Source organism: Styela clava, chromosome 4 (genome assembly GCF_964204865.1).
Source record: "Styela clava chromosome 4, kaStyClav1.hap1.2, whole genome shotgun sequence".
In the NCBI taxonomy this organism is placed as follows: Eukaryota; Metazoa; Chordata; class Ascidiacea; order Stolidobranchia; family Styelidae; genus Styela; species Styela clava.
Genome location: NC_135253.1, coordinates 13,925,822 through 13,950,691, shown reverse-complemented (window position 1 = coordinate 13,950,691; position 24,870 = coordinate 13,925,822). Strand labels below are relative to the sequence as shown.

Genomic DNA, 24,870 nt, shown 5'->3' with positions numbered 1-24,870 from the left:
AATGTTTATTCATTGTGTAAATGGACGCCTACAGTCCATGTTTATTCTGGTAGCTTGTTTTACTTCTGGATAGACACGTCTATCATACGATAGTGTAACTACGTCTGCCGAGTTCACGTCTTCAACGATTCACGAGAGTCTCAAGACGCAGTCTGAACAGGGGAAGCTTTCCAGACTAAACATACTATCCTCGTATACGTACGTATACAGGTATAGCATTCTCTTATAGTAGTTTAGTGAACGTATATCACAATCAGGTAGCTTTATTTTGTTGTAACGTTGGTTGGAGAGATGTCAGCTTTGATTGTATATTACTTATTGAAATAACTTTCTTGTGACCATAAAACAATGTATCACAAGGGTGGTTACCGGGACACAGTCAATTTAGTAGGCTATCCTTATTTGCAACATAAGTCAAAGAGAAAGGAAACTCTATTGTATTGTATCAACTTAACGAAGGTAATCAGGTTTGTTGGTTGGTAAAGTGACGGCTTAGTTTCGTTGACGTTATTAGGGATAGCCTATGCAAGCTCGTAAATATCACATGTTGCTTTAACAGTACCAATATTTTATCTTTCAAAGTAAACATATTACGTAAAATTATATAATCTTGTACTGTAGTCCGGTCCCATGTTAAGCCTACCAATCACAAATGTATCAATGATTTTCGTACGATATATTGTCTCTTTTTTATGTTAATGAAAAGGATGTTAATTCAATATTTAGAAAAGATGATTGACCTTAGACTATGCTTTCAAAATATTCTATCTAACGAATTCTTTTAATATAAACGCAAACAGAGCCAAGGTGTTTGCATCCTGTATTTTCCCATGTTCTGTTCGATGCACCAGTTGCTGACCTTTAACATTCTACTTTCAGGTCAATATTTAATCTGATTGTATTTCACATTACATGCCTTAGAACTTTTATAACTCAACATTAACCTAATATTTCATGAGTGATTCAGTAATTTGTTGTTACTGTTGCATTCAAGCACTGGATTTATTTTTAACTCGGAAAGGCTGCGAATAAATATCCTCACCTATAAAAGAGATCGATTGGATGGCAAATAGGGTAAGTTATTTTTTATATTTTTGCTTAACATTATAGATCATGAAATGCTGTATTTCTAGGGTATTTAGAGAAGCTTTACACAGAAACGGTAAGATAATAAACATTTGAAAAAGAGTTTGAAGCAAGTACGAGTTGAATATTAGGCATTATAATTTTTGACTGAGAAAATAGATGGAATTGCAGCAATGTGGTTACATTCAGGAAAGTTTAAAACTGTATAAGTATGTTTAAGAACGTCAATTTTAGAAAATAAAGATATCTGCAGCTAACTTTGAATAAATTATGTCACTCAATATTGTTATGAAAAGAACAAACACTTTCGAAGCATGTATGTATGTTTATTTATTTCAATGAAAATAAATTTGCAAAAAATATTTTGCCAACGTTTTGTTTTACATGAAATATACTAGTATGTATTGAATATTTTGCAGCAATTAAGCATCGCAATAATTTGTTGGCATATTGTTATCATAATATTATAAATTTCTCATGATTGAATCGAGTTTCTGTTTTATCAAATCAAAGCAAGTATTCTCCCATATTTTGAATATTTTATCCTTGAATACATCAGTCGCCTTTTGCAAATTATTTTCATGCGCGATCAAGACGCGTTTTCATGGGTTTAGCTAACTGCTGGATACTTTGTTTCGATATAACGCGGATGCCAATCAACCTTTGCTGTTGGGATTATAAGGCTACTGTGTTTGGCAGAGGTTTTATCACAGTATGAAACTTGAAGTTCGATCTATGATGGTATATGTACAATAAAATTTCACTTCTTTCTGTAGTTAAATTTTTAACATGCAATTGGCAACATGTTTCAAAATCCATAATTTATTTTCATTTGTAACTAACGTTTTCATCGTTAGATATTTGATTGAATACTAGGGCAAAGCGGTGAAAATTTTCCCTGGAGTTCAAGTATTCAACTAACTGCTGAATAATTCTCTTTTCCATGCCTTCATATATCCACCATGTAATGTTGAGGTACACAGGTCGATTCTAGTGCGTATGATAAATGATCGATTTATTGTCTTGTACTTTACGACAACAGCAGAAAGAACGCTAGGTTCTCAAAAATTGACAAGCAAATGGCATTTGAAATTTAAATGGATTTTTGCGCCGCATAAAAAGCAGCACTAAAATTTTTTTGTTTTATTCCTAGTAAAACAATGAACCACCAAGAGATAGGATATTTAATTTGAAGAAAAAATGGAACATATTGCCTTAGGGAATCTTTTTTGATAAAAAATCGAATTGATTTTTTACCATTTTTTCATATTTTCACTCTTCATCTCGTATTTTTAGAAATTGATAAATTTATAATAATTATTTTGCTCAGTTGTGAAAATGTATAAACATGTTGTTCAGTCATCATCATATGTATATATGCAAATACAGTATATTTAAACAGAAAGGTATTCTGGTTTAGAATTGTAGAGACTGAAGTCTGTGTATTTTCAGGTTTCATATTTTGCATGTGTATTCCATTAACCAGTTCTCATGATAGGCCTCATGATATATATATTACTATTATTTTGGCGAACACCTGTCGTATCTCGGTTAGGCATTGTTATTTAGAGTAGATTATGCACCACGGCTATTGTACTCACTCACCTATTCTAATGATTTCTTTAGGTGATCGAGATAATCATGGTGTTAGACCGATCTAGGGTTTTATATTTGCATATTACGTTGGATTGCATAAAGCCTCTGGTCAACAAATTAATATGTAAAAGAAAAATATACACACTCCGCCATGACTTGTCGCCTTCTTCTGATTACGACGTTCGCGACACAAATCTCGAAGCAATAGATCCGCATTGCCCACATTCTTAGCGTAAGAGAGGAGTTAACAACAATGCGGTTGCGCTTCCAACTCCGAAAAGAAATGCCGCAATCCGAGCGTGAAAACTGACCACCGTAGTTCATCACCTCGCTGACACTGAGTCAGTCGCCTTTTAATATCTCAAACTTATAGTTAGTTGGCCGGAGGGGAGTGACGTTTTTATGATTTAGACGTGAAAAATTTGGGTAGCTTTTAGTTTAGATAACGCGACGATGGTTACGCTAGTGCGTGTAGTCATCAAAAAATAAGTGAAAATATTTTTAATAGAACGTGATACTTGAATAATTGGAAAGTTGAATATAGCTATTAAAATTGTCTTGATTCAGTTGTTATGCTCCATATACTTATGCTAGTTTTGGAAGAAGTAATATTTGTTGAAATATGCTGATAACGCAGATAGTACTATTATTCCAGACAAAGAACTAACGCCGTACCAATTAAAATGGAGTCGCTTTTCAGGCCAGACAGATCACATCTTTAAACGCAGGTACATACACGCACCTACGAATCTAGCAGGCTTTCTTTTTCTCGCACGGTTATGCTAATGTGCGGCGCGTGTAACATTTCGGCATTTTTGCAGTTCAATACGTGACAGTTAATACTATTAGTGTACCTGTGTGTTTTTGTTACATTATCGCGCATGCTAATACACCTGGACCAGCAAAGCACGGCATTCGCGGTATTGTCATAAACCGGATTATATTGCCAGAAGTCGGACAAGTAGCTTAGAATCGAGGTGGAGAGTCAAGAACCACAGAAAAGTGAGAATTGAAGAAGGAATAAAGGCTCAAATGGCCGCGACAGTTTGTGTGAGTTGCGATGAATATTGGAGTTGTTATAGTCGATTGTCGTTTTTTTTTTGTCTATTTTCGATAGTTGTGCGTTGTGTAAAAATTTTGAATCAAAAAGGTAACGTTTTATTGAAGTCGAAGTTGTTAAAAAAAGCAAATATCATGGAAGCAAGTCGAATTTAATTATAGTTAGCAACCCGTCAGCCATTTTATAAATTTGTGACGACAGCATTGAAGAATAAACTTTTTAATGTAGAATAGCCGTTTGACAGTGTTTATGAATAGTTGGGGCTGATTCTATTTAAAGCTATAATATACTTTTTAGTATGACGATCATATGGGCCACTACAACGGCATGGCAGCAACGGATATGAGCACAAACAACTCGGTAAGCGGAGGATTATACAACGGTGAAATCAATCGGTCGATGCCGCATATTCCGCACATCAATCACGGTGGATCTATGTCGCATTACCCGGCCTCTGCGCCTATCACTCCTCAGTCAAACTCTATGCATAATACACAAGCACCTGGATCATCAGGCATAGACGATAGGCTAAATGACACAGAACGTTTGAACATGAAACGTGATAAAGACACAATTTATTCGTGAGTTTATTTTTTATATTAAAATGTCACAATATATTTTGTTAGCTCCATTTTACAGTATGGAATTTTTAAATACAAATTTTGTTTAAATGTTTCCAAAGATATAATTTTTAATCGTATTATATATCAATATTATAATAATATCAAATATTAAACATGACAAATATACACTATTTTACCTATTTTCAACTAATTTATATTTATGGGTTCGTCCGAATTTTTTTATTTATTTTACAACGAGATTCTTTCTTCTATACATGCTAAAAATATCCCAATTCTTCAGAAAAAGTATTTATTTCAATATTGAAATACTAAACAATCAAACAATGAATGCCGTAAAAAAATATTTCCAAAATATGCAAAATTCATGCCACAAGTCATGATCACAAACCGAAATAACCCGAAGCGCTGAAATAAATCAGTTTAAAAATATAAGAAAACGTGGTATTGTTAATTGACTAAATTGTGTAATAGATAAAAGTGGACAATCGCTTGTTTATGGTGGTTGATGATATTTTCGTTTTCTTATCGTTATCGTCTTTTCGTTTATTTGTAAATTGGAGCATGAATGCATATACCATCATCGTTGAAAAATTAGTCGCAAAATTCATCACGTTACAACAATATATCTAAACGTTTGGATAATAATGACGATAAATACAAATATGGCTAAATAACCTGACACGCACATGAATGCTTCAAATTATGTATTCATGCCAAATGTGTAATAATCATATTATTGCGTGTCTGCTACCGAATTACATAACTATCCCTGGCACGACTCCTTCAGGATGTTAAGATAGTTTTCATCATTCGTGCCAAACAATATCACTTAAAGTGAGACACTATCACGAATATGTATGCTAGTTTATATTTATTATTACCTCAGATAAATTTGAATATACTCATAAAGTAAGTAGTTAACGTTTAAAGGTATACTTTGTTTTAATGAGACTTTTAAATACAAAGACAAACTGGGGAAATAAGATAGTAAGGCCATCGACATTCTTCTATTGTTTGTCGCACACTTTGCCGATTTTGAAACTAGGGCACGTGGAAACGCAAAATAAAGAATAATCACAAATCCGTGGCTAATCTCCGCATCAGATCGGAAACTGTATTGCACCGTACAATAAAAAGATTTAACTAAAGTGTGATCTATTTCCGATAGAAAAACTCTGATGAGATTTTTATTTTCATTATGAATGACAGACAGGAAATATGACTAACACTTGACTGTGCAATTGAATCAAAAACGTACAGATTAATTTTTGAGGTGAAACACAGTTTTAAAGTGTTCCTAATTTTAGGCATATTCAATATTATAATCCTAGCATTTTATTATTGCTTTATCAAAGATTTTATTTTATATATATCATGTACACACAACGACGAAATAGTAGACGAAATAATTCAAAAACGTAATGATTGACTGCTTATTTTTATCTATCTTCTCAGCTCAGAAACTTATGAAATTTCTTTCAGTATTGATGTTAACATTTTTTCCTTCTATTTAGACATCCCTTGTTTCCTCTACTAGCACTCGTATTTGAAAAATGCGAACTTGCAACTTGCACACCGCATGATTCTACCGTAACAGCCAGTGATGTATGTTCCTCAGATTCCTTTAACGAAGATATTGCTTGTTTTGCTAAGCAGGTAGGAAAACTGCATAATGTTATCACATGCTAATTAAATTTAATAGAAGCATGCTACTCTGTCAAGATTATATTAGACGTACTAATACATTATCCTTGAGTGCATATGACGACAAAGATTTTGTCTTTTCATATATACGCCACATTAGTTGTGTGTGGTATTTTATCACAGTGGTCTTGTTCTCCTTGTCATGCTGACTATATAATTTCGTAATCTACATTTTTCTTAATGGAAATGCATGCAAAAGAGTTTATAAGGAAGATAGTGTCACCTTGAAAAATATGACCTTAATGAGCCCTCCAAATTAAATTTTATTGCAAACTTGTTCTTCTGCTTATATTTATCCATATGAACGAATAAATTAGCGTAATTAATTTTATGTTTTGTAATATTCCTATTTGCTCCATTCATATAACGTGGATTTCTCGATGAATGAGCGTTGCAAATTATTATGACAAGTCGGCCATGTTGGTTTCGTCAAAACTGACGGCGATCCTCTTTTATAACCCATCACGATATCGGAAGCAATGCAATGAAATATCTTGGTCGTTCAATATTTCTGGTGACATATTGGCATAAACCTTGTCATGAACTTTGATAACACTTGCATTTTGTCACGTTGCCTTTGTCGTTTATGGACAAGCTGTAACCAATATTTCTGAAGTAACCCAAATATTGTTTAATATCGAGACATTGTCTCGTAATCGCGTTTTTTACTCCAAATTTGCTTTTTTAAATAATGTTTATTAAGAGTCGATATGATTCCGTCCGTGGCTGCTTGTTCACCTCTTGTAACAAAATAGAAACAACAGTAGATTCGGCAATACTTCATTTTCATCTAGCATAATTGGTGTACTGAAACAATACAGAAACAAGGATAATAATATGTGTTTCTCAAATTCGATGGTCCGTATCTGTGAATGAGAGTGTGTCGACGGTAACGACAGAATCAAATTGTTATCGCTCTAATCCAACGTGCAAAACATTACAACTCTGTTAATGGGTTAATAAAAAGAGAAATAAATCTGGAGTCGTCGATTGTGGATTCGGGGTGAAGGAAAGGTCGACTCGGATTATGACGTTCCAAATTTGGCACTTCTCACTTAACAATCGTCACCTCCGGCAAATCGCAGCAGTGCGCCGTAAAATCAGTACGAGTTATTGGCTTCTCCTTCGCTCCATCATAATGATATTGTTACCACCATATTACTTTCAATTATTCCTAGCGGTAATAATTGTTCCGCACCCATTTTCCATCGGATGCCCTGTTTGTAAATCGAGCATGTCGATTCGCAGCCGCTGATTATCGCCAATTATCAATTTTTATTCACACTTCTAATTACGACTCACTGCCTTCTCCGTTCAGTTACCATTCTTCTGATTTTTTCCTATTGTAATCGAGTGCCAATTTTTAATCGAATAAACGAACAGCACCGTCACGGTTTCAAATAGATTTCCAGTTTAATTGTATGGATATAGAAAACTAGACCAAATCGCCGTTGGTGGATCCCTGCTACACTTTCCATGAAATCGTTAACAATAACATTTTGTTGATGACTTGGAAACAGTCAATAATTTCAACTGCTGTGAATAATTAGCGGAGTTCTGTGTCATCAGTTCTTTGTGCAATATTACTATACTTAACACTTAAAAAATTTTATATTCACAGATTCAAAATGAAAAAAGACCGATATCTTTCGACCCAAACAATGAAATTGATAATTTGGTAAGTTATGCAATGCTGAATCTCTTCTTTCTGTATTTCCTAACCGTTGTGAATGAAAGCTATAAATTGATTACCAGGGTATGACGACAGCATTGCAGATAAATGGCTAACAACAAAAAGGCAAACTTGGTACATAAATCAAAATAGCACTCGAAACCACAACATGAAATTCAAATTATATAAAGACTTAATTGTCAAAAAGCCACCTTAATCAAAGTAACGATAATCTCAAGATATGATCAAAAATAAAAACCATAACGTTTACATAAAATAGGGCGGAATCTTTGAGGAACGGTTAAAACCAGATATCAAAAGTAAACTACATATGAATCCGTTAGCGGTATAAATTGAATATAAACAAAATTGTATTTCTACTAGCTTTTTTATTGATGCCGATTTTCAGCTTCAACTGTAAAACCAAAACGTCGCAAAGAATTAGCTGCTAGCCGCCGGCATAAATATTCTATTGTTTCAGCTGTGTAGGCAGCAATTTTCTTCCATCCATTGATGCATTTTTAAAATAAAATTTATATTTTATCACAACTATCTAAATTTCATGTCTATTTAAAGTGAAGTTATTCTCACATTTGCATATCTTTGCACCATCAATCCGAGGCTTTTCACAATTGTTAAACGGTTACACTAATTTGACCACATATAGTAGTCGAGTTACCAATAATGTGTTAAAATTTCGTCTAGTAATTTTGTTATTGTATATAATAGCGCTGTTGCTTATTTTGTTAGTTACTTACCTAAACAAAAACGAACAGAAAATTACTGCTAAATTTGAAGGGGAGATAATCATCTTTTTGTAAAAGATAATATGGGACCTGTATTACGAGATAGAAAAATAAGATTGCATGACAATGGCACGAATATTACTTTAACAATACGAACCTAAAATTTAAGGGTTAGCGTGAAATTACGAAGCCTACAAAAACGATTTTGATATCAGGTGTCTTTATTTTGCTGTAGCTGATATTGAACCTCTCTTTGATACGTATGACGCATTGTACTGGAAGAAATAATGATAAGTTCGTGATATAACTAACAAGAAAATCGCTATCTTTTCTCTCAATTTCAATTTTGCACGACAAAACTAGGGCAACGTGAATCTGCTGTTCGCAATGTAATCCCCATTTGCCAAACCGTGTATCATGTCCATACGGAAAAAATTTTGTCGACGTTTTTAACACTGTTATCACTAAACGTTTCTTCCTTCGCAGCAACGGACGGTATTCGGCAAAAGTGCAACTTTTACTTTGAAATATAAAAAGCATTGTGATTCACTATTCCTCCACTATAGACCCCTATATTATATCATAAGATAAATATTTCATCAACGTATTATGTGGTACTAAAAACGATGTGAAGTCTCTGCCACATGTTAATGGAAGCTATCTTTAGTAAAATTTGAACAGGACCAGGAGTATAAATGACAAAATTCCGGAAATAAAATGAAGTTAAGTACCATCGCCCACGTTAATCTTTTTCACACCCGTTTTTAAGATAGCAACTGCCATCATCGCCCAGTCGCTAGTAGTCTTTGTTACTTTCACTTTTTGATGGGCGTCACTCGCCAGGATTAATATGGAGGCTTCCTCATAGATATCGGTATGGTTGAATACCAAATATTAAATGCTGATGCCGCATCCAATGTTCATATATTAGTATATTAATAACTAACAGGCCTTGGACTTGGAGTTCTTATATATATATATGCATATAAATTGTTGAACTACCTTTTGTCCTAACTAAAAATACAGAACAAAAACATCCATTCAAGCTTCAACGTATCAATCAGGTAATCAATCACATTTTTGATTTGACGGCGTGACTTTTTTTTATATAAAATATTGGCGTAGAATGATACTGCAAAACAACCCAGGTGTGTTGCTGGATGATTTCAGTATTACAGCAAAAAGAATTCTATCAAATCTTTTGAAGTAATATCGTATTTAATATAACAACATATAAAAATATACGCTATTTGCATCGTTTATAACACACGACTCTATAGCACATCAGTACAAATATGTTGCGACATTCAGTAGTTATATTAGAGCAATAGTACTTCCCAATATATTTTTACACGGTTTTAAAAAAGGATTGAGCAATATTTTTTTAGTTTATATATTTCTGTTTAAAAATTTGCAGAAATAGTTATGATATATCAATTCGTTAATAGACTTACTATTAAGATAAAATATTGAAATAACATGTCTGTAGAATAGGATTTTGCTAATATACAATGCATTCATTCATTTTTTCAACTATGTATGCACTGCACAATACAAAGTTGATTGAAACTCAATTATTTATATCAATAATATTCCCTACAACGATAATAAATATACAAATAGTAACTAATGCTTTAATTCTTATGTTAATGTTGCGGTAAGAAGGATCGTTCCTTTTTTTACATTTTGTTTAATAACTTCCTTCCACAAGAAATTAGTCGTTTTCCCGTCTCACTTTGATTGCAACAGAAAACAAGAAAAATGATCTGTCATTGTACATGTAGAGGAGACTTGTTGCCTTAAGATCAATAGAATCTGCAGGAGGAATAACTGATATAAATACAATTTAATACTACTTAATTATTGGGCACGAAATGAAACTATGGATCGTTTTGTCATTTTGAATTTCCTTCTTCTTGTTGAGAAGAAATCTCTTTAACAACCGGACCAATTGCTTTGAAATTTTCATTGGTTAAATATTGTTGTTGTCGCTAGAAGGGTATTACTTTCAATAATTTTTAAAAATTTTTGTGGGCTCTATGGAATCCGTTTTTCTCTTCAAATTTTTGTGTGATGACGTCATCAAAGTGGAAAAATGTGCACCGTACCGTGGTTCCGTGACCGCCTTTCTGTGATCTGGTGGTCAAACTACCGGTACAGTGAGAGATTTTATGTTACTTCGTTTGGCCTTTGTGTCCATATATTCAAGCATTGCTGTCTTGTATTTTGAAGGGAAACCACGGCCCACACCGTTTAAACCTATATAGATTTTGGCAATTTAGAAAGTTTTTTTTTGTATGAAATGCCTAATCTTGATAAGAATATAAACATCGTATTCAACGCTATATAAATGGAAATAAACAATAAAAATTACCTTTTTTCAGATGATTTTGTCGATACAAGTTTTAAGGTTCCACCTACTAGAATTGGAAAAGGTAAAAGGAAGATATTATTATTGATTATTATTAATTTTTTTATTAAATAATTGTTTTATTGTTATGTTTAAATTTCTGTGTGTTTTTGTATTAACTCAGTTTTGATATAAATAACAATATATTGCTGTTTTTGCTTCATTTTACTTCTAAGGATTTTGTGTTTTTATCATAAAGGTCCACGAACTGTGCCAGAATTTTACTTCACGTTATATCAATTGCTTAAAAGGAAAAATGCCGATCGATTTAGTAATAGAAGACCGAGATGGGTCGGGCCTAAAAGCAATCGAAGGATTGGAACCTGGTTCATCGGGGTCAGAACAGGTAACGATTTTCTAATTGTTAGCCGTCGACCACTTGATTATATTTTTAATTACTTAGCAGATTATATACTTTATTGAGATGTATTATTTTGACAAAAAGAGTAAAATGAAAAAAGATCATAACAAAATAATAGGCATATTACAATGACATAATAATACTAAGTACTATATCATTATTATCACTAATTTTCTTTGAATTTGTTTATATTATTTCAGTAACCATATTTCGACGTTTATCTTTTATTGTCCAATACTTTTACTAAACTTACTTATCCTAGCCTAACCTAAGATGAAATCCAAGAAAACTTGGTGGTGGGGGTGGGGCAATGATAATATCTAATTTCTATCAAAAAAAAAAAAAAAATTCAGGAAGCTTGAATAAATGGTGTTCACCTTTTGTATTATTTCTGATTATTTTTCTAATTTTTTCCATTTCTTAATTGCATTTTCTGTCATATTTATGATTCCTATTTGATGTAGTTCTAGGGAGTCATGCTATTATGTTTCCCACGTCGTCAATTGGAATGATGTAACTCGTAACTCGCGGTTTCAAAGTCCATCCATTTCTCCGTTGTTTTGAATTCTTAGATAAATGTTTGTCTTGCCACTAACTGGTTGTAAAATTTTGATATAGCGTAGTATACTTAGGAGGTTGGGACTCGTAACATCAGAGATCTCATGAAACAATCTCGTAGAATATGTCTTATTCCCCCGCTACAAAATTTATCGCTGCTGACTTTGCAAGAACATGTACGAAATTTATCACGATAAAAAGCTTGATCGCGAGTTTTATATTGGCCCGTTCTATTTTTGATGAAAGGTTGTTTATGTTATATTGCACTCGAACCAGAAACCATTGGCAACTTTTAAAGAATACATTTCTTGTTTCGCGCGTTTACAATACATATGCATTGTCTGACAACGGCTTACCACTGGAGAGTGATTCTTGTTACGTCGCCTTGTTGACGCTATTCTGACATTTCTAGTTATTCTCGCATACGCTCTGTAATCCACTCCCGATAAGACGACCCATATCTCGAAACCTCTTTTAACCCTTTACGTGTAGTTAGAGATATTTGACCTATGTTTATTACAAATGGCTAGTAACCAAGGGGTATGATAGTACTGGAATCTTTGTGATGTGTCTTAAAGCCAGTACCGCGCCTACTTTCTTATCTCAATCAAATATTCTCCACCTATGCTTGCCGTCTCCTGCTTAGAAATCGTCGTTTTGCTTTCATGTTCCCATCGTAAATCGTAACTAAGACCGCCGTAGTCATTGTGTTACATTGCGCGAAATAATAAATATTATGTAGGTGGGACATTGGAATCACTCTACAACCTTATTAATAAAGACTTAATCAAAACCTAATATATATATGTAACTATGTATAATTAATATGCGTGTGTTTAATACACTAACATTTCAGAGTTATTTTAATATTCAAGTCCGAAGTATATTCCTGTACAAATTATTGGCTTGTTGATATAACTCTCATTTACATTTTCAAAAAATGAGATGTAGTTCGTTACTTTGAAATCAAAGTGAATTATATCGTACTTTTTATTTACTATAATATACGCCTACCCATACAAAGTATACGTCACTCGGACACCAAATGACCACATCAATAAATAAAAGCGTCGCCATGTTAGGGTAAACATGACATCTCGGACCTGGATTTAAACCTTTAACCCTTTAGTAATATTTGCTTGCGTGAAGACAGTGCTTGTTTTCGTTTTCGGAGCCGTTTCATGTGTAATGACAATGTTTATATTTGACGTGTTTGCTCGTTAGGGGAAAATACGCGTTTGGAGCCACTCGGGGTGGACAGTTTTCCCGCCTCTCTTCTTATGTAAAATATTGGTCTGAAAATGCCAATCTATAATTACTGACTGTCATTTGCAATAACTCTTCTGTCAGGATCAAAGTAACTAACCAAACGCTGAAGATATGAACTACGTTCTTCACGCGGAATAATTCTTATTTCACCCAATGTAAATACAACTTTGTATACGAGAAGTAGATCAACTTATGGTTTAAAATGTAGTGGTCATTATGTTTGGCGAGGTGAGAAATCTGATTGTCCTCAGTCTGTATATCGCGTGACGACTATTGAGTTTTGCGTTGTCCAAGAAAATAAACTTTGGTATTTCATGAGTCATTTGCCCACATATCAACAATACAAGACGAGTTGATTGACGTTTGGTCGCTCCGATGCGACTATAAGCGTCTTGGGGAAATTGCTTCTTAGCTGAATTAGATTATACTTCCAAATTGATAAATTCTGAATTCTGCATTAATGCAGGAACACCAACACGGGTATTGGTGCGTAATCTTTTGATAAGAACGATTGTGTAGGTGATTTGTTTTTCAAAAGTATATAAGTTTCAGGTTTCTTAAAAACCCACTTTGGCCATAACGTTCCTCTCTTGAAGTTGATGGACGTGCTTAGATTTTTTGTCGCCCACTTGCTAACTTATAACAATAGGTTATCACACTACTTTTTTTATACTAAACCGTTCCGGACGTCATCAGAAATTAACACTTTGTTTTATTCCAAGAATCATCCACTCCGGACGTGTTTCAGTCAGCTGTATAGCGCAAAACCGGTTTCAAAGCGGGAGTTTCCATTTCCAAACCACGACGTCTTATCGGACGCCATGGCATGTCATTTGTAGCGTGACATAATTTCAAATCATATGTGACGTTCCCAAAGTTAAAAATGTAATTTCAATATGACCTAATATGCGGCCGATACCATTTCAAGTGGAGTTTGCAACGATTTCAGTCACTTAAAACGTCACAATACTAAAATTAAACTTTAATCATTTTGAAATCGGAAATGAACTCTAATTATATTATTGCTAAGTCCCGTGCTAATCGCGCAATACGGTGATTTCCAGTCCAAGGCGAATCATTAGTGTGTTATCTTAGTTCAGAATTCCTATCTTTCTCCTCGCGTCTTCGCGAAGCTCAATCATGCTGATGACACACAAAATTTACGATTTTTTTTTAACAAAAAACAAAGTATATTTTGAACAAATACAAATAACACAATTATAAGTAACCAATAAAACATACATGAGTTTTTACAATGCAAAAAAAAATTGTATTATAAAATATTTTATTTGCATTTTTACCGTTTTGTGGCAAACCAACTTTTAACCTATTTTTATACATTGACGTCAGCTCTATGACTCAACTGATTTGCATTGATATAGTAATTAGCCGTACTACAAATTATTGTGTTATAATTCCTTGAGATCAACGGCTATAGTCTTTGGCATAACTATGTCAGTCTTTTTCACTCGTGTGCTCCAATTATTGTTTCAGACTCCCGATGCATAATGCATAGATCAGTCGTATGATATAATTGCATGTGTTCCGTCTAAAATGATCACACTGCCATTCCGCCCGGTCGAGACGCGCTTCAGAATCTTAATATCTAGGTTTGGGGGCTATCGCTTAGTTCAAAGTCTTTTCAGTCCCGTACTTCAACATATAGAGAAAATGATATATTGGAGCGACCTTTCCCTTACTTATTTTGAGAAGGTTTTCAAAGCAAATATTAGCAATTTGCTTTTACAGGAGACATAAGTGACTATGGTACTGAACTATAATATCAAAATAACTAATATCAATAACTTTGACAACCTTGATGTTCTGTCACAGTCATGACTCATGATTCCTGTTCTCATAATCCTGACAAGTACCTTTACATACAAGGCGTGATTTTCCAATAGTTTTCATTTATATTAGTTGTTATAGAAGTTGTACGTAATGTATGGTATAACGCGAACGATTGTTTTCTGTCATATCAAAAATTTCGTAAAAGGTTTTGGGTGATTCTGAAGAAAACTCTGAGAAAAACGTTATTCAATTTTCGATAAAATGGATTAGAAGCAATAAATTTTCAAGCCTTGTTAGTTATCTATCAATCCATACAGACGATACAAATTGCACGTCAGTGAGGTCATCTTCATCTCGTATCAAATGATCTTTCCAGACAGCCAGTATTTTTGACTGACTACCCAGCATTAATTATGGCGATAACGTGCTTGCGCAGCCATCCTCATGTTTTATGCAAGCTGAAAATAAACAAACGACAAGTGCAAATTTGTGTTATGAAAACGAAATGAACGAGATCGAGTCGATAATGCACTTGGGCAATTCACAAGAAAATAACCGCATCCAAAGCATGTATTTTTGTGTCTTTTTATGAATATAATAATAATTTCCGGGTTCAAAGGTCACATTCTTGCTAATGGTGCTCATATGAACATATCCTGCCGTCCAAATTTATTTCATGCAACTCATTCCGAAATTGGCCATTTCTGAATAAAAATCATGTCAGATAGCAAATTGTATTAAAATCTCATTGCAAAGCTGTTTTAGTTGTTCAAATTATTGAAAATCAACTTTTTGGAATGTCATAAATTTTAAAGTAAGTTTGGTTGGCAGCTCATCATTATGTTGTCGTTTAGAACCTCGAAGCTGAGAAAAAATGTGGCCTCTAAAATTAATAAGAAATGTCTTCTTTCACTTCATTTAAAGTGTAAAACGAAGTATTAATTAATAAATGGGACAGGATAAGTTCTATAACATATTATATTGTAATAATTATGTTGGTTGCATTTCGTTATTATCCATTTCGTGTACTCAAGGTTGAGTTTTCATACTTTTCAGAGAAATTTATTGTCACACTTTTTGCTTTCGTCGTAATCGACTAAGCCTGTATAATTGGACAAAAAGCAACGATAAGGATAGGGATTGACCTATAATTCCCGAATAAACAAATCTATTTTCGGCAACATCATGCCATTTTCTTCGGCGTTTTATTTTATTACAAGGCTATACTTCCAATTTCACGCCCATTCGTCGACCGCTCAGCAATTGTCTCCACAGTCGTGCAATAAATTATTTACTGGGCTTTCAGCCTGGATAGAAGGGAGGCCAAGTCCATAGATTGCCCTTGATAACTAAACGCGAGACAGATAACAAAGACATGCGTTGCAGAGCCATTAGAAATGTCTGAAATATTCATTCAAAAGTCCGACTCGTTGTATTCCGCGTACATCTTTGTGACCGCAAATGATTCTGCTACTCGTCTCGATGAAATGTAGATTGTACAAAAGCCCTATCCCCGCTGATTACGGGAACTTGCTTTGGAATTGTCAACTTAAATTTGGAATTTGTTTTAGAAAATACCTACTTGACTCAAAGTGATTTAATAAATATATATTAAACTAATGACCAAAAGATAATGAAGTACCTCACAGGTGTGGTTAAGCTAATCTCGTGTAGACCTGCAGTCGTTTAGATTGAGATTATGCTAAGATTTTCCAGCCCTAAGCCGCAGAACGGGGCACCCGTCGCGTTTTACAGCATTTCTGCTAGCACAGAACAAAATATCGAGTTAACGCTTCCATAAGATGTTCGTATGTACGCATAACAGTCAGTTCGTTTGTGTTTTGAGATGCAGTTCCAAACACACCTACATTGTTACCGAAATTTAGATAATCCTGTCCAACAGCAACGGATTTTTTCACTATGGTGTTACGAAATCACATACAGAAAACTGATATTTTGAATTCAAATGATAACAAAGAATACAAAGTGACATATCCACGAATAACGTATAAACTTATATCTCAATTACTAACGGTATTTAATAACGTATAAGTCATTTTTCTGGGTACCTAAAAATAATCGTTTGAATCTTTTCTAATAGGTCCCTTTGTAAGTATTCAATTTGCAAATAAACTCTTTAAAATATTAACCAGAGTACGCATCATTTAACCTGATCATTAGGCCAAAACCACAGAAATTCGTAAACTATGTATTACTCGACAACAACTTAATATGTGCCTGATTTTATATTTTATTTTATGACACAATTATCGTAAAATTGTGGATACCGCGATAAAAAAATGTGGTTTTTACCTAAAGTGTATGAGTAATATCAGTTCGGAGATGACGCGATCACAATTTTTCGCTTTTATTTTCATTTTTAAGATAGCTGGTTTTGAATTAAAGACGGCCGTGGTCGAAAATGACTTGTGTGCCACGCATAAAGCTATAATAGTAAGTTCAATGGTCTGATATTCCTGCCTCGTGATTACATGCCTGATTTTGTTGTTCGAAATTTTGTATCCATACCCTCTGGATAATTGACCAATCTGACAGAAAATTAATCTTAGGACCACACACATAAAATATTTGTTTCAACTTTTCAAAATCACAGAAAAAATTATATGAATATCATGATAATGAAAGAGACTTTTTGCAATAATCGTGTAATTAATTGCCGCATTGTATCATCATAACGAATGCAAAAATATTTTTAATAAAACGTGGAGTTTTATTTCTGCTGATTAATTATTTTTTGTAACGATAATATTTTTGAGTCAATATTGTTTTTTTTTATACCTCAACCAATTTATAAGTTTTGCACTCAGCAATACAGCGTTCCATTTACATATATGAACTTGCGGAATTTTCACTACAGTGTAAAAATAAATAAATCTTACTTTATCCAGGTGCTCATATAGAGCCTTTAGCGATATATTTATTTATGTGTTAGGCTTAAGAGTGATTAGCTCTTGTTTCGCCATCGGTTCTCGTTTGTTCATTTGACGTATAACCCTGTCTATCGCCGACAAAATGTATCTTAATGACGGGTTTCATGACTTTAATTGTCGAATGTCAAGGTTCATGCCATAATTATTACATCACAAGGTGTGAATGAGTGAAACCTTTCCATGCGAACTTGGAATCGGGGTTTTGATTATTTGCTCTCAAACTAAAACCAGAATTAGTTTTTATTTGAATAACAAAAATGAAGGAGGATAAGATGATTCGAGGCGCATGTCTTCATTGGTCAATATACCAATATGCCAGCTCAGGATGTGCACCTGTGTTAAAAAATGACGCTGGTTCTTGTCGTTATTATCTTTGGTTAACATACGTTCATGCTGCTTCATTTAAAAACCTGATTATCCCAATCGTGTGCCAACTGCCAATGCGTCTATAATCTGTAGGCGGAGGTGCGACAAGCAACCTAAATGATCGGGGATACTAATCCGACATCAAGCAGCGATGAACGTCAAATCTAACTGCTATTGATGTCAGATATTTTGTTTGTATTATGATTATCGTTTAAGAAAAAATGCAGCTTACAATCCGCTTTTGCTTAATATACATATACTTGTGGTTTTGATCTAATTCTGCATAGAAATCTGAGTGCGAGTCGTTGCAAAGGTCGAAGCTAGAGTTTTCTTAGTATTTTGAAAGGTTACCTACCACCTATTGACGACCACTCGTCGTGTGCCAGTCTTGATTATATCATAGGTAAGATCAATTGCTTTGAACTTCTTTGCGTTTGCGTGGTTACTCGTGGCAACTACATACGACTGTGACGCATTTCCTCTTCCGATAAGATCACAATTTTACCTTTATATGTAAGATCATAATTCTCGCTGTTGAAAAATACAAAAATATAAGGTGTTTCGCGTTTAATAAAGTAGCTTCTTTTAAATAGGGAATGAAAAATTTATAATCTGTCGTTTATAGGCCACGTCAGTGAATTTTTCCAGTCTGCTATTGTAGGTAGAAATTGAATTGGGAAGTTGCGGTTTTCCTCAAATAATACACTTGCGGCAATAGAAATATTGGGAACAGGATTTCAACAATGAAATTTACGCAAACGCGCATCCGATGCTGCAATATTTGCAGCGAATTATTTTCAAATAAACGATGTAGCCAGTCGATTTGTTTGTAGGTATTGTGGTGACGGGGCTTTTGGTTTATTATTCGAATGTTTTTGATAGATAAGTCATTGAAAATTGCTGTAAAAAGACAATTCATCTATATCATTTGCCTTGCACTCTTCAGCATTCAAAGTCAACTTTGCGTACATTGATGCATTTGACTTTATTAGCATAACTTGTTATGAATGATCGATTTTGATCTCCTTTCCAAATTACGTTGTTGTGCAGAATTGTTTTTTTGGGAAGTATTATTTATCCATCGTTTATGAAATATTCAGACTTCATTCCTATATCTCTTAGTATCAGCTTTTTTATTGATCATAATTAATCTTTCACTCATGTATGTTATATATGTTTATTTACAGTCCTTCTTCCCACAAGATATACCGAATATTTCGGGACCCGATCCTGTGACGTCATTAGGTGCAGGAAACAGCAGTTCAGTTGGAAACGTTACTCCAGCGTCATCCTCAATTAACCATCTTCATCACCAAAATCAACAACAATCAAGTCATCACCAACATCCTAATATGAACAACACAGAATCTGCAAGTCCAACAGGTATGTAATTTATGATGATGTTTTTTACTTTAAAATACCAAGTTCATGCGACATTTTTTAGCAATTACGACATAGATAAGGTGATTATATGATTTGATTCATTTCTACTGCAAATGTAGTCAGTTTATCGAATGAGACTTTGTTCACAATCAGTCACTCTGTGGAATATTTTATTATTTAGTTTGGTGTTTCGGTATGTAGTAAGTTTTTGGAAAGTTTTCTAGTTATATTATTGCGTTTTTTTTAAATATTTGCTAATATACTGGCTAAATGGATAACATTTAAATTGAATGTGTATAGACCACGTAAATGTAGACATATATATTACATACCGAAGCTATAGGTTATATACTATGCATATGACCTTTGTAGAAATACATGGGTAATTAAGATCAAGCGCTAATCCCCAAACGTTGAAAACTATAGGGCACATTCCCACGGAATTTTATAGATATTATATAGTTTGTCACTGAATGGATGTCAGTCCAACATTCAGTGATATTCTATGTCGTGATAATTCATTAAATATCTATCTATACATTGTGAACTGATATCAACTGGTTATATAATTTAAACGAAAATGAGCGGCACTATTTTGGAGTAGTAATAAAATTTAAGTAATTTCAACGTCCATTTTTACAAGGCATGTGATGTTGTTTATCTAACGCCTGAAGTCTCGTTTCGGGCGGCTTCCAAGTATGCTATACCCCGATTCGGTTTCCTGGATAACGACACTTTCATTTCACACCTTCTCCGGCCTGTTATCAAACTAATCCGTGCGTCACGAGGCTTATTTTTCAAAGGCAAAAACACATGGTTTGGACTTTAGTGGAAGCCGAGGGTGTGAATAATTTGGAACGATTTGCCCGCTTTGATTTTGACATCGGAATTGACTTTCATAGTTTAATATAACAAAAATGATTGTTATAATATAATTTTGACCAAACACTGAATTTCAGAACGGTTTTTGGGCTTCTGTCTGTCTGTCTTTCTGTTTGGTTAGAATACGTTAGATCAGGTCAAGTTATTGCGTCACTTTCTATCGTATCCTAACATAACCTAAGATTGCTTTGTCCCTAATGCGAACATCAAAATATTTTTGTGTCGGGGAAATTGCAAGCTTTGCTCGTTAACGAACAGTTTTGTGATAATGGACTTCATAATATCGTTCGTGTTTCTCTTTCCATTCAGTTGTAAAAAAACTATGTGTCGGATTTATACATTTTAGGTCCTAATGCCTGTAAATATTGCGAAAAGTTTCATTCGCCATTTTGAATTTTTAACTTACCACTGGAGGTGGTAGACTATTATTATCTGTTCTAACTACAAATCACCAGGCGGGAGTGGGCACCAGTCTTTCGTCAATATTTACTTGTTTTATTCGCCGCGGAGCGCCCGTTGCTTATTGGCGGCTAAATAAGCCTTTCATCTGTATCGTGCACCGCTCGGAAAGCTAACTATATCTTGTATGATTTAATTGGCGCCGTTAAGTTGGCAAACACAGTGACATACGCAATAAAATAGCCGGCCCGCCTTCATGTTGCCATCAATGCCTACTATCGATTATCTGGGGTGCGAATTCTGAACTTCCAAAAACTTTTTCCGAAGGGGGAATTCCCCCACCACATCTACTATTGATTTCTATATGATGGAAAATTACTAAATTTAACTGCAATCAGGGTGCCGTCTATTTTGAAATGGAAATTTAAATTACTGATTCCTACCTAACAAATTACATTATAGTTTGAATGAAAATGTATATATACTTTGAGAAAACAAGTTAATATTACATTCAATCTGTAACGTCGCGATGATTTTTTTCAATTTCCTAATTTTATTTCGTTTTTCCGTGAAAATCAATTATAGCGAACCAACAATAAACGAAAGAAAGTTTTCTTTTTTGCTTTTCGAAACTTGTTTACAGATTGGTTTCAGTAGTTGGCAGCCAGTCTGATAACAATAATAACATCATTAGTGGGAGAAACTAATTCCCTCTGTGGGAAGGGGTCCTACACTCCTGGGCCCTCAAAAACTGGTCTCTGCTTGCATCTCGGAGGTATTTTGAAATCGATAGGGTATAAATATTTAATTTTGGGTCGTCTCGAACGCGCGGCAAGAATATATAAGTATGATTGCTTCTATAACAAATATACAAAGACGCATGCATTTTAAACTGCATATTCCGCAGAAGCGTACATCAAGGGAATCGGTGGAACGATATCCTCGTCAAACTCGTTTGTAAGGTTTAATGTATACGTTTCGTGTATGGACGTGACTTGATAAATCGTTTTCTCAATTCTGGCAATTTGTTGTATTATACTTATTCTATTACTTTTTTGTCTCCATGGATGCTGTAAGGCTATTGTAATTTGCATTGTATGCTTTACCAATACACATTATAGTATAAGCAAATATAGTATTGTCGTTTCCAATGTAGCTTGATACAATCCCCGAATTCTGTTTCGCTTTTGATCATTTATACATTGAATGCAAATGCAGTTAGTTTATTTGAACGATATGTAGAACAAATTTCTTCCTAGGTAAATGCGATGTATGGAAATTTAATATTATAGGATTGCATTTGTATATGAAAACCTCTTATATTTATTACACAATAGTGAAGTGGCCGTGTATCTCCTATTTGTGAAACATAGATTGCATAATCTAAATCGAGGATTAGCTCAGAATCGGATGCGTAGAGCAAGGATTAGGCATGTCGCTCGCGGATGGTCTGTTTGTGAGTTCTTGATGGGCTTGCGCATAATTAGTTGCATCCCGCTGCGTTTTCAATGATGCGGCGTTTTCTCTTGACGCGAATTAACTTGATCGATCCACAATTCAGGTGTCATCGACATCTGTTTACATCCAAATTAATTACATGTCACACCCAGAGGTACAAATTCAATATAGCTTAACTCGTCTTAGATTTGTTAGGTGGTCACAATGAATTGATTTTGTTGTGAATGCAAAGAGAATGGCTACTTGAAATTGATGTTTTTCCTGGGATTTAATCTATTGATGAGATCTGAGAGTTAATCAGAAAATTGGTTTTGTGAACAGACGTATCCCTAGTTGTATAATGATATATATTTCTTTTCGGCTATCATCTACAAAATTCTACACTGACCAAAAGACCAGTGAGTGACTTGAATATCAACTGTTAGTAACAAATAAAGTACTTTTTATATTGCATATCCGGTATAATTCATGAATAATTAGGTTATCAGAATAATAAATGTTGCAAAAAAAAAGTTTTCTCAAATTTTACTTCATGCTCGAATACATATACTGTTTGTTCGTACAATCTCGAACTAGGTCCAGTTTCTCTCACATGGGCATCAATCTCGGCAAACAAATTCAAGTCAAGAGATGTATGATAATTTGTTAAGCCCTGTCCCCATTAGCATTCGATACATCATATCTGGATTATTTGAGGCAGACCAATCACTTGTTTACTGAGTTTGAAAAAGATTTCTTTCACGTTAAACGAATAGAAGAAATTAGTTACATTTAAAGAGACAGGGGTGATTAGACGGGCTCTACGTACTCATAGACCGTTTTAAGCCACGCGGTAATTACCCTCGATGTTATTTTACTGAATTAGGTATTAAGGCGAACTTTTGTAATTATATTTCAACCCAAAACTGAGCCACCGTTCTTGCGGCCACCCAGAGAAATTTATTACTCTCATTATTGCCAATTATCTGTTTTAACGTCTACTACCCGCTGCCAAGTACCGCCATATTTGGATAAAGATGAATGTGGGTAACTGTGAGATAAAGATTGGCATCTCGTTCAAAATGAGAGTTCTAATCACAGTTGGGTATACACATCACTTTTATAATAATTCACAACAGACACTTCTTAGAATTTTTGAATTTTATAAATTGAATTCTAATGCTTGGTTGTAAAAGTTATAAACCAATAATGAATATGCTGCTTATTTTTGCTTACTCGGTTAAAATCAATGTTTGATATAACAGTAAAACGCACAATAAGATTTCAGGAATTTTAACCATAATGCATCTCATCTTAATCAAGATTTATCGACATTATGGTATGCTTAGTATCAGATCTAATGACCCATGATAGCAGGTCGTGGGGGCTTTCGTGGATGCTTTTTGTTTTACATGCATATCCAATATGTTTCGTGAATGAAATCATATTATTGAATATATAATAACATAAATGGTTCTTGAATGGCCTCAATGTAGTAATATAATGTTCGTGGAATGCCTCATTATATAATAACACTTGCTGAAAATTTTAAATAAGTTCAACTTTTAGCTGCGACCAGCCCATGAGTCACAATTGGTTTGTTGCTACAGCTTGATTACACGATTTTACAGCCCACGCACAAACTCATTTTTTTGGCGAAACGAACCCCCAAGTATTGGGCCTTTCTCATAAATAGAAATTCCACCATGTAGGCTAGTGTGCTTTCACTGTTCGTCTGAAGTAGCGTGGAGTGGTTGCTTTAATGATCTAGTTGAGAAATAAACTTCATTAACACATATTTCATGTAGGATATATACAAATATTAATATACAGAAAAGATATATGAGGGGCCATATATATCAATGTGTAATATTTCACTAAATTAGTTTAATAAAACAAATTGAAGACTTCTTTTTCAATTTGGGAACACTTTAAAAGTGCGTGTGGCACGAAACTCCGAAGGCGATGTAATTAGGTTGTTCAGAAGTGGGAAGCGAACAAGAGTACACGTCAGCATAATGATTGGTTGGAATGCGTGAACTTTCAACGACCCCTATTACGAAGCGAGCGATCACGCTGTTATTGTACAAATGAAATGCACGGCGACGAAATCGTCGGTTCCGTAGTTAACGCATATACAATAAAATTGTTAGTCAGTCTTTCTAAACAACTCCGATCGCTATGAATCGACCATTGTGACCTTATTTACGATCACAATGATTGGGATAATGTTTTATTTGTGACCGCGTAATATTTTGATACATAAAACGCCAGTTTGTTGTCTCAATGGGTCAGCCAGCGGTTGAGATTGAACAAATACAAGTTTTCTTTAGTGGACTGAATAAACCAAAATAGTTTAAATCAAAACAGAAATTGTTTCATTGTAGTGTATATACTTTTTACTGAATACTCTAATCGTTACAAATTAAAATATGTTTATCATGATATTTCAAACGTAGTTTTGTTGTCGAGAACAATAAGAACATCGCGTTGTTGGTGTTGTAATGCAAGATTGTCCTCAATTTGACTATGTCCAAGTTATTCATTTTGATAATACAATTATTTTATAGGCTATACCTGTTTTAACATTCGATTTACCGTATGGATATTCTTTT

At 34.1% G+C, this 24,870-nt stretch overlaps 1 protein-coding gene across 2 annotated transcripts in view; it reads left to right on the top strand.

Moving 5' to 3' along the window:
• The first annotated feature begins 886 nt into the window (after nt 1-886).
• The window catches only part of LOC120325768 (homeobox protein Meis1-like), a 41,046-nt gene continuing 17,062 nt past the window's right edge, over nt 887-24,870 (top strand). Inside the window, exons 1-7 of one of the 2 annotated variants that reach the window (XM_078111609.1) lie at nt 887-1,074; nt 4,040-4,323; nt 5,841-5,982; nt 7,652-7,708; nt 10,833-10,883; nt 11,058-11,204; nt 19,342-19,537. In XM_078111609.1, the coding sequence (XP_077967735.1) occupies nt 1,063-1,074; nt 4,040-4,323; nt 5,841-5,982; nt 7,652-7,708; nt 10,833-10,883; nt 11,058-11,204; nt 19,342-19,537 (889 nt within the window). In that variant the 5' untranslated portion in view covers nt 887-1,062. Of the gene's footprint in view, nt 1,075-3,092; nt 3,733-4,039; nt 4,324-5,840; nt 5,983-7,651; nt 7,709-10,832; nt 10,884-11,057; nt 11,205-19,341; nt 19,538-24,870 lie in introns of those variants that run through there. The other variant, XM_039391929.2, reaches the window with a different exon arrangement.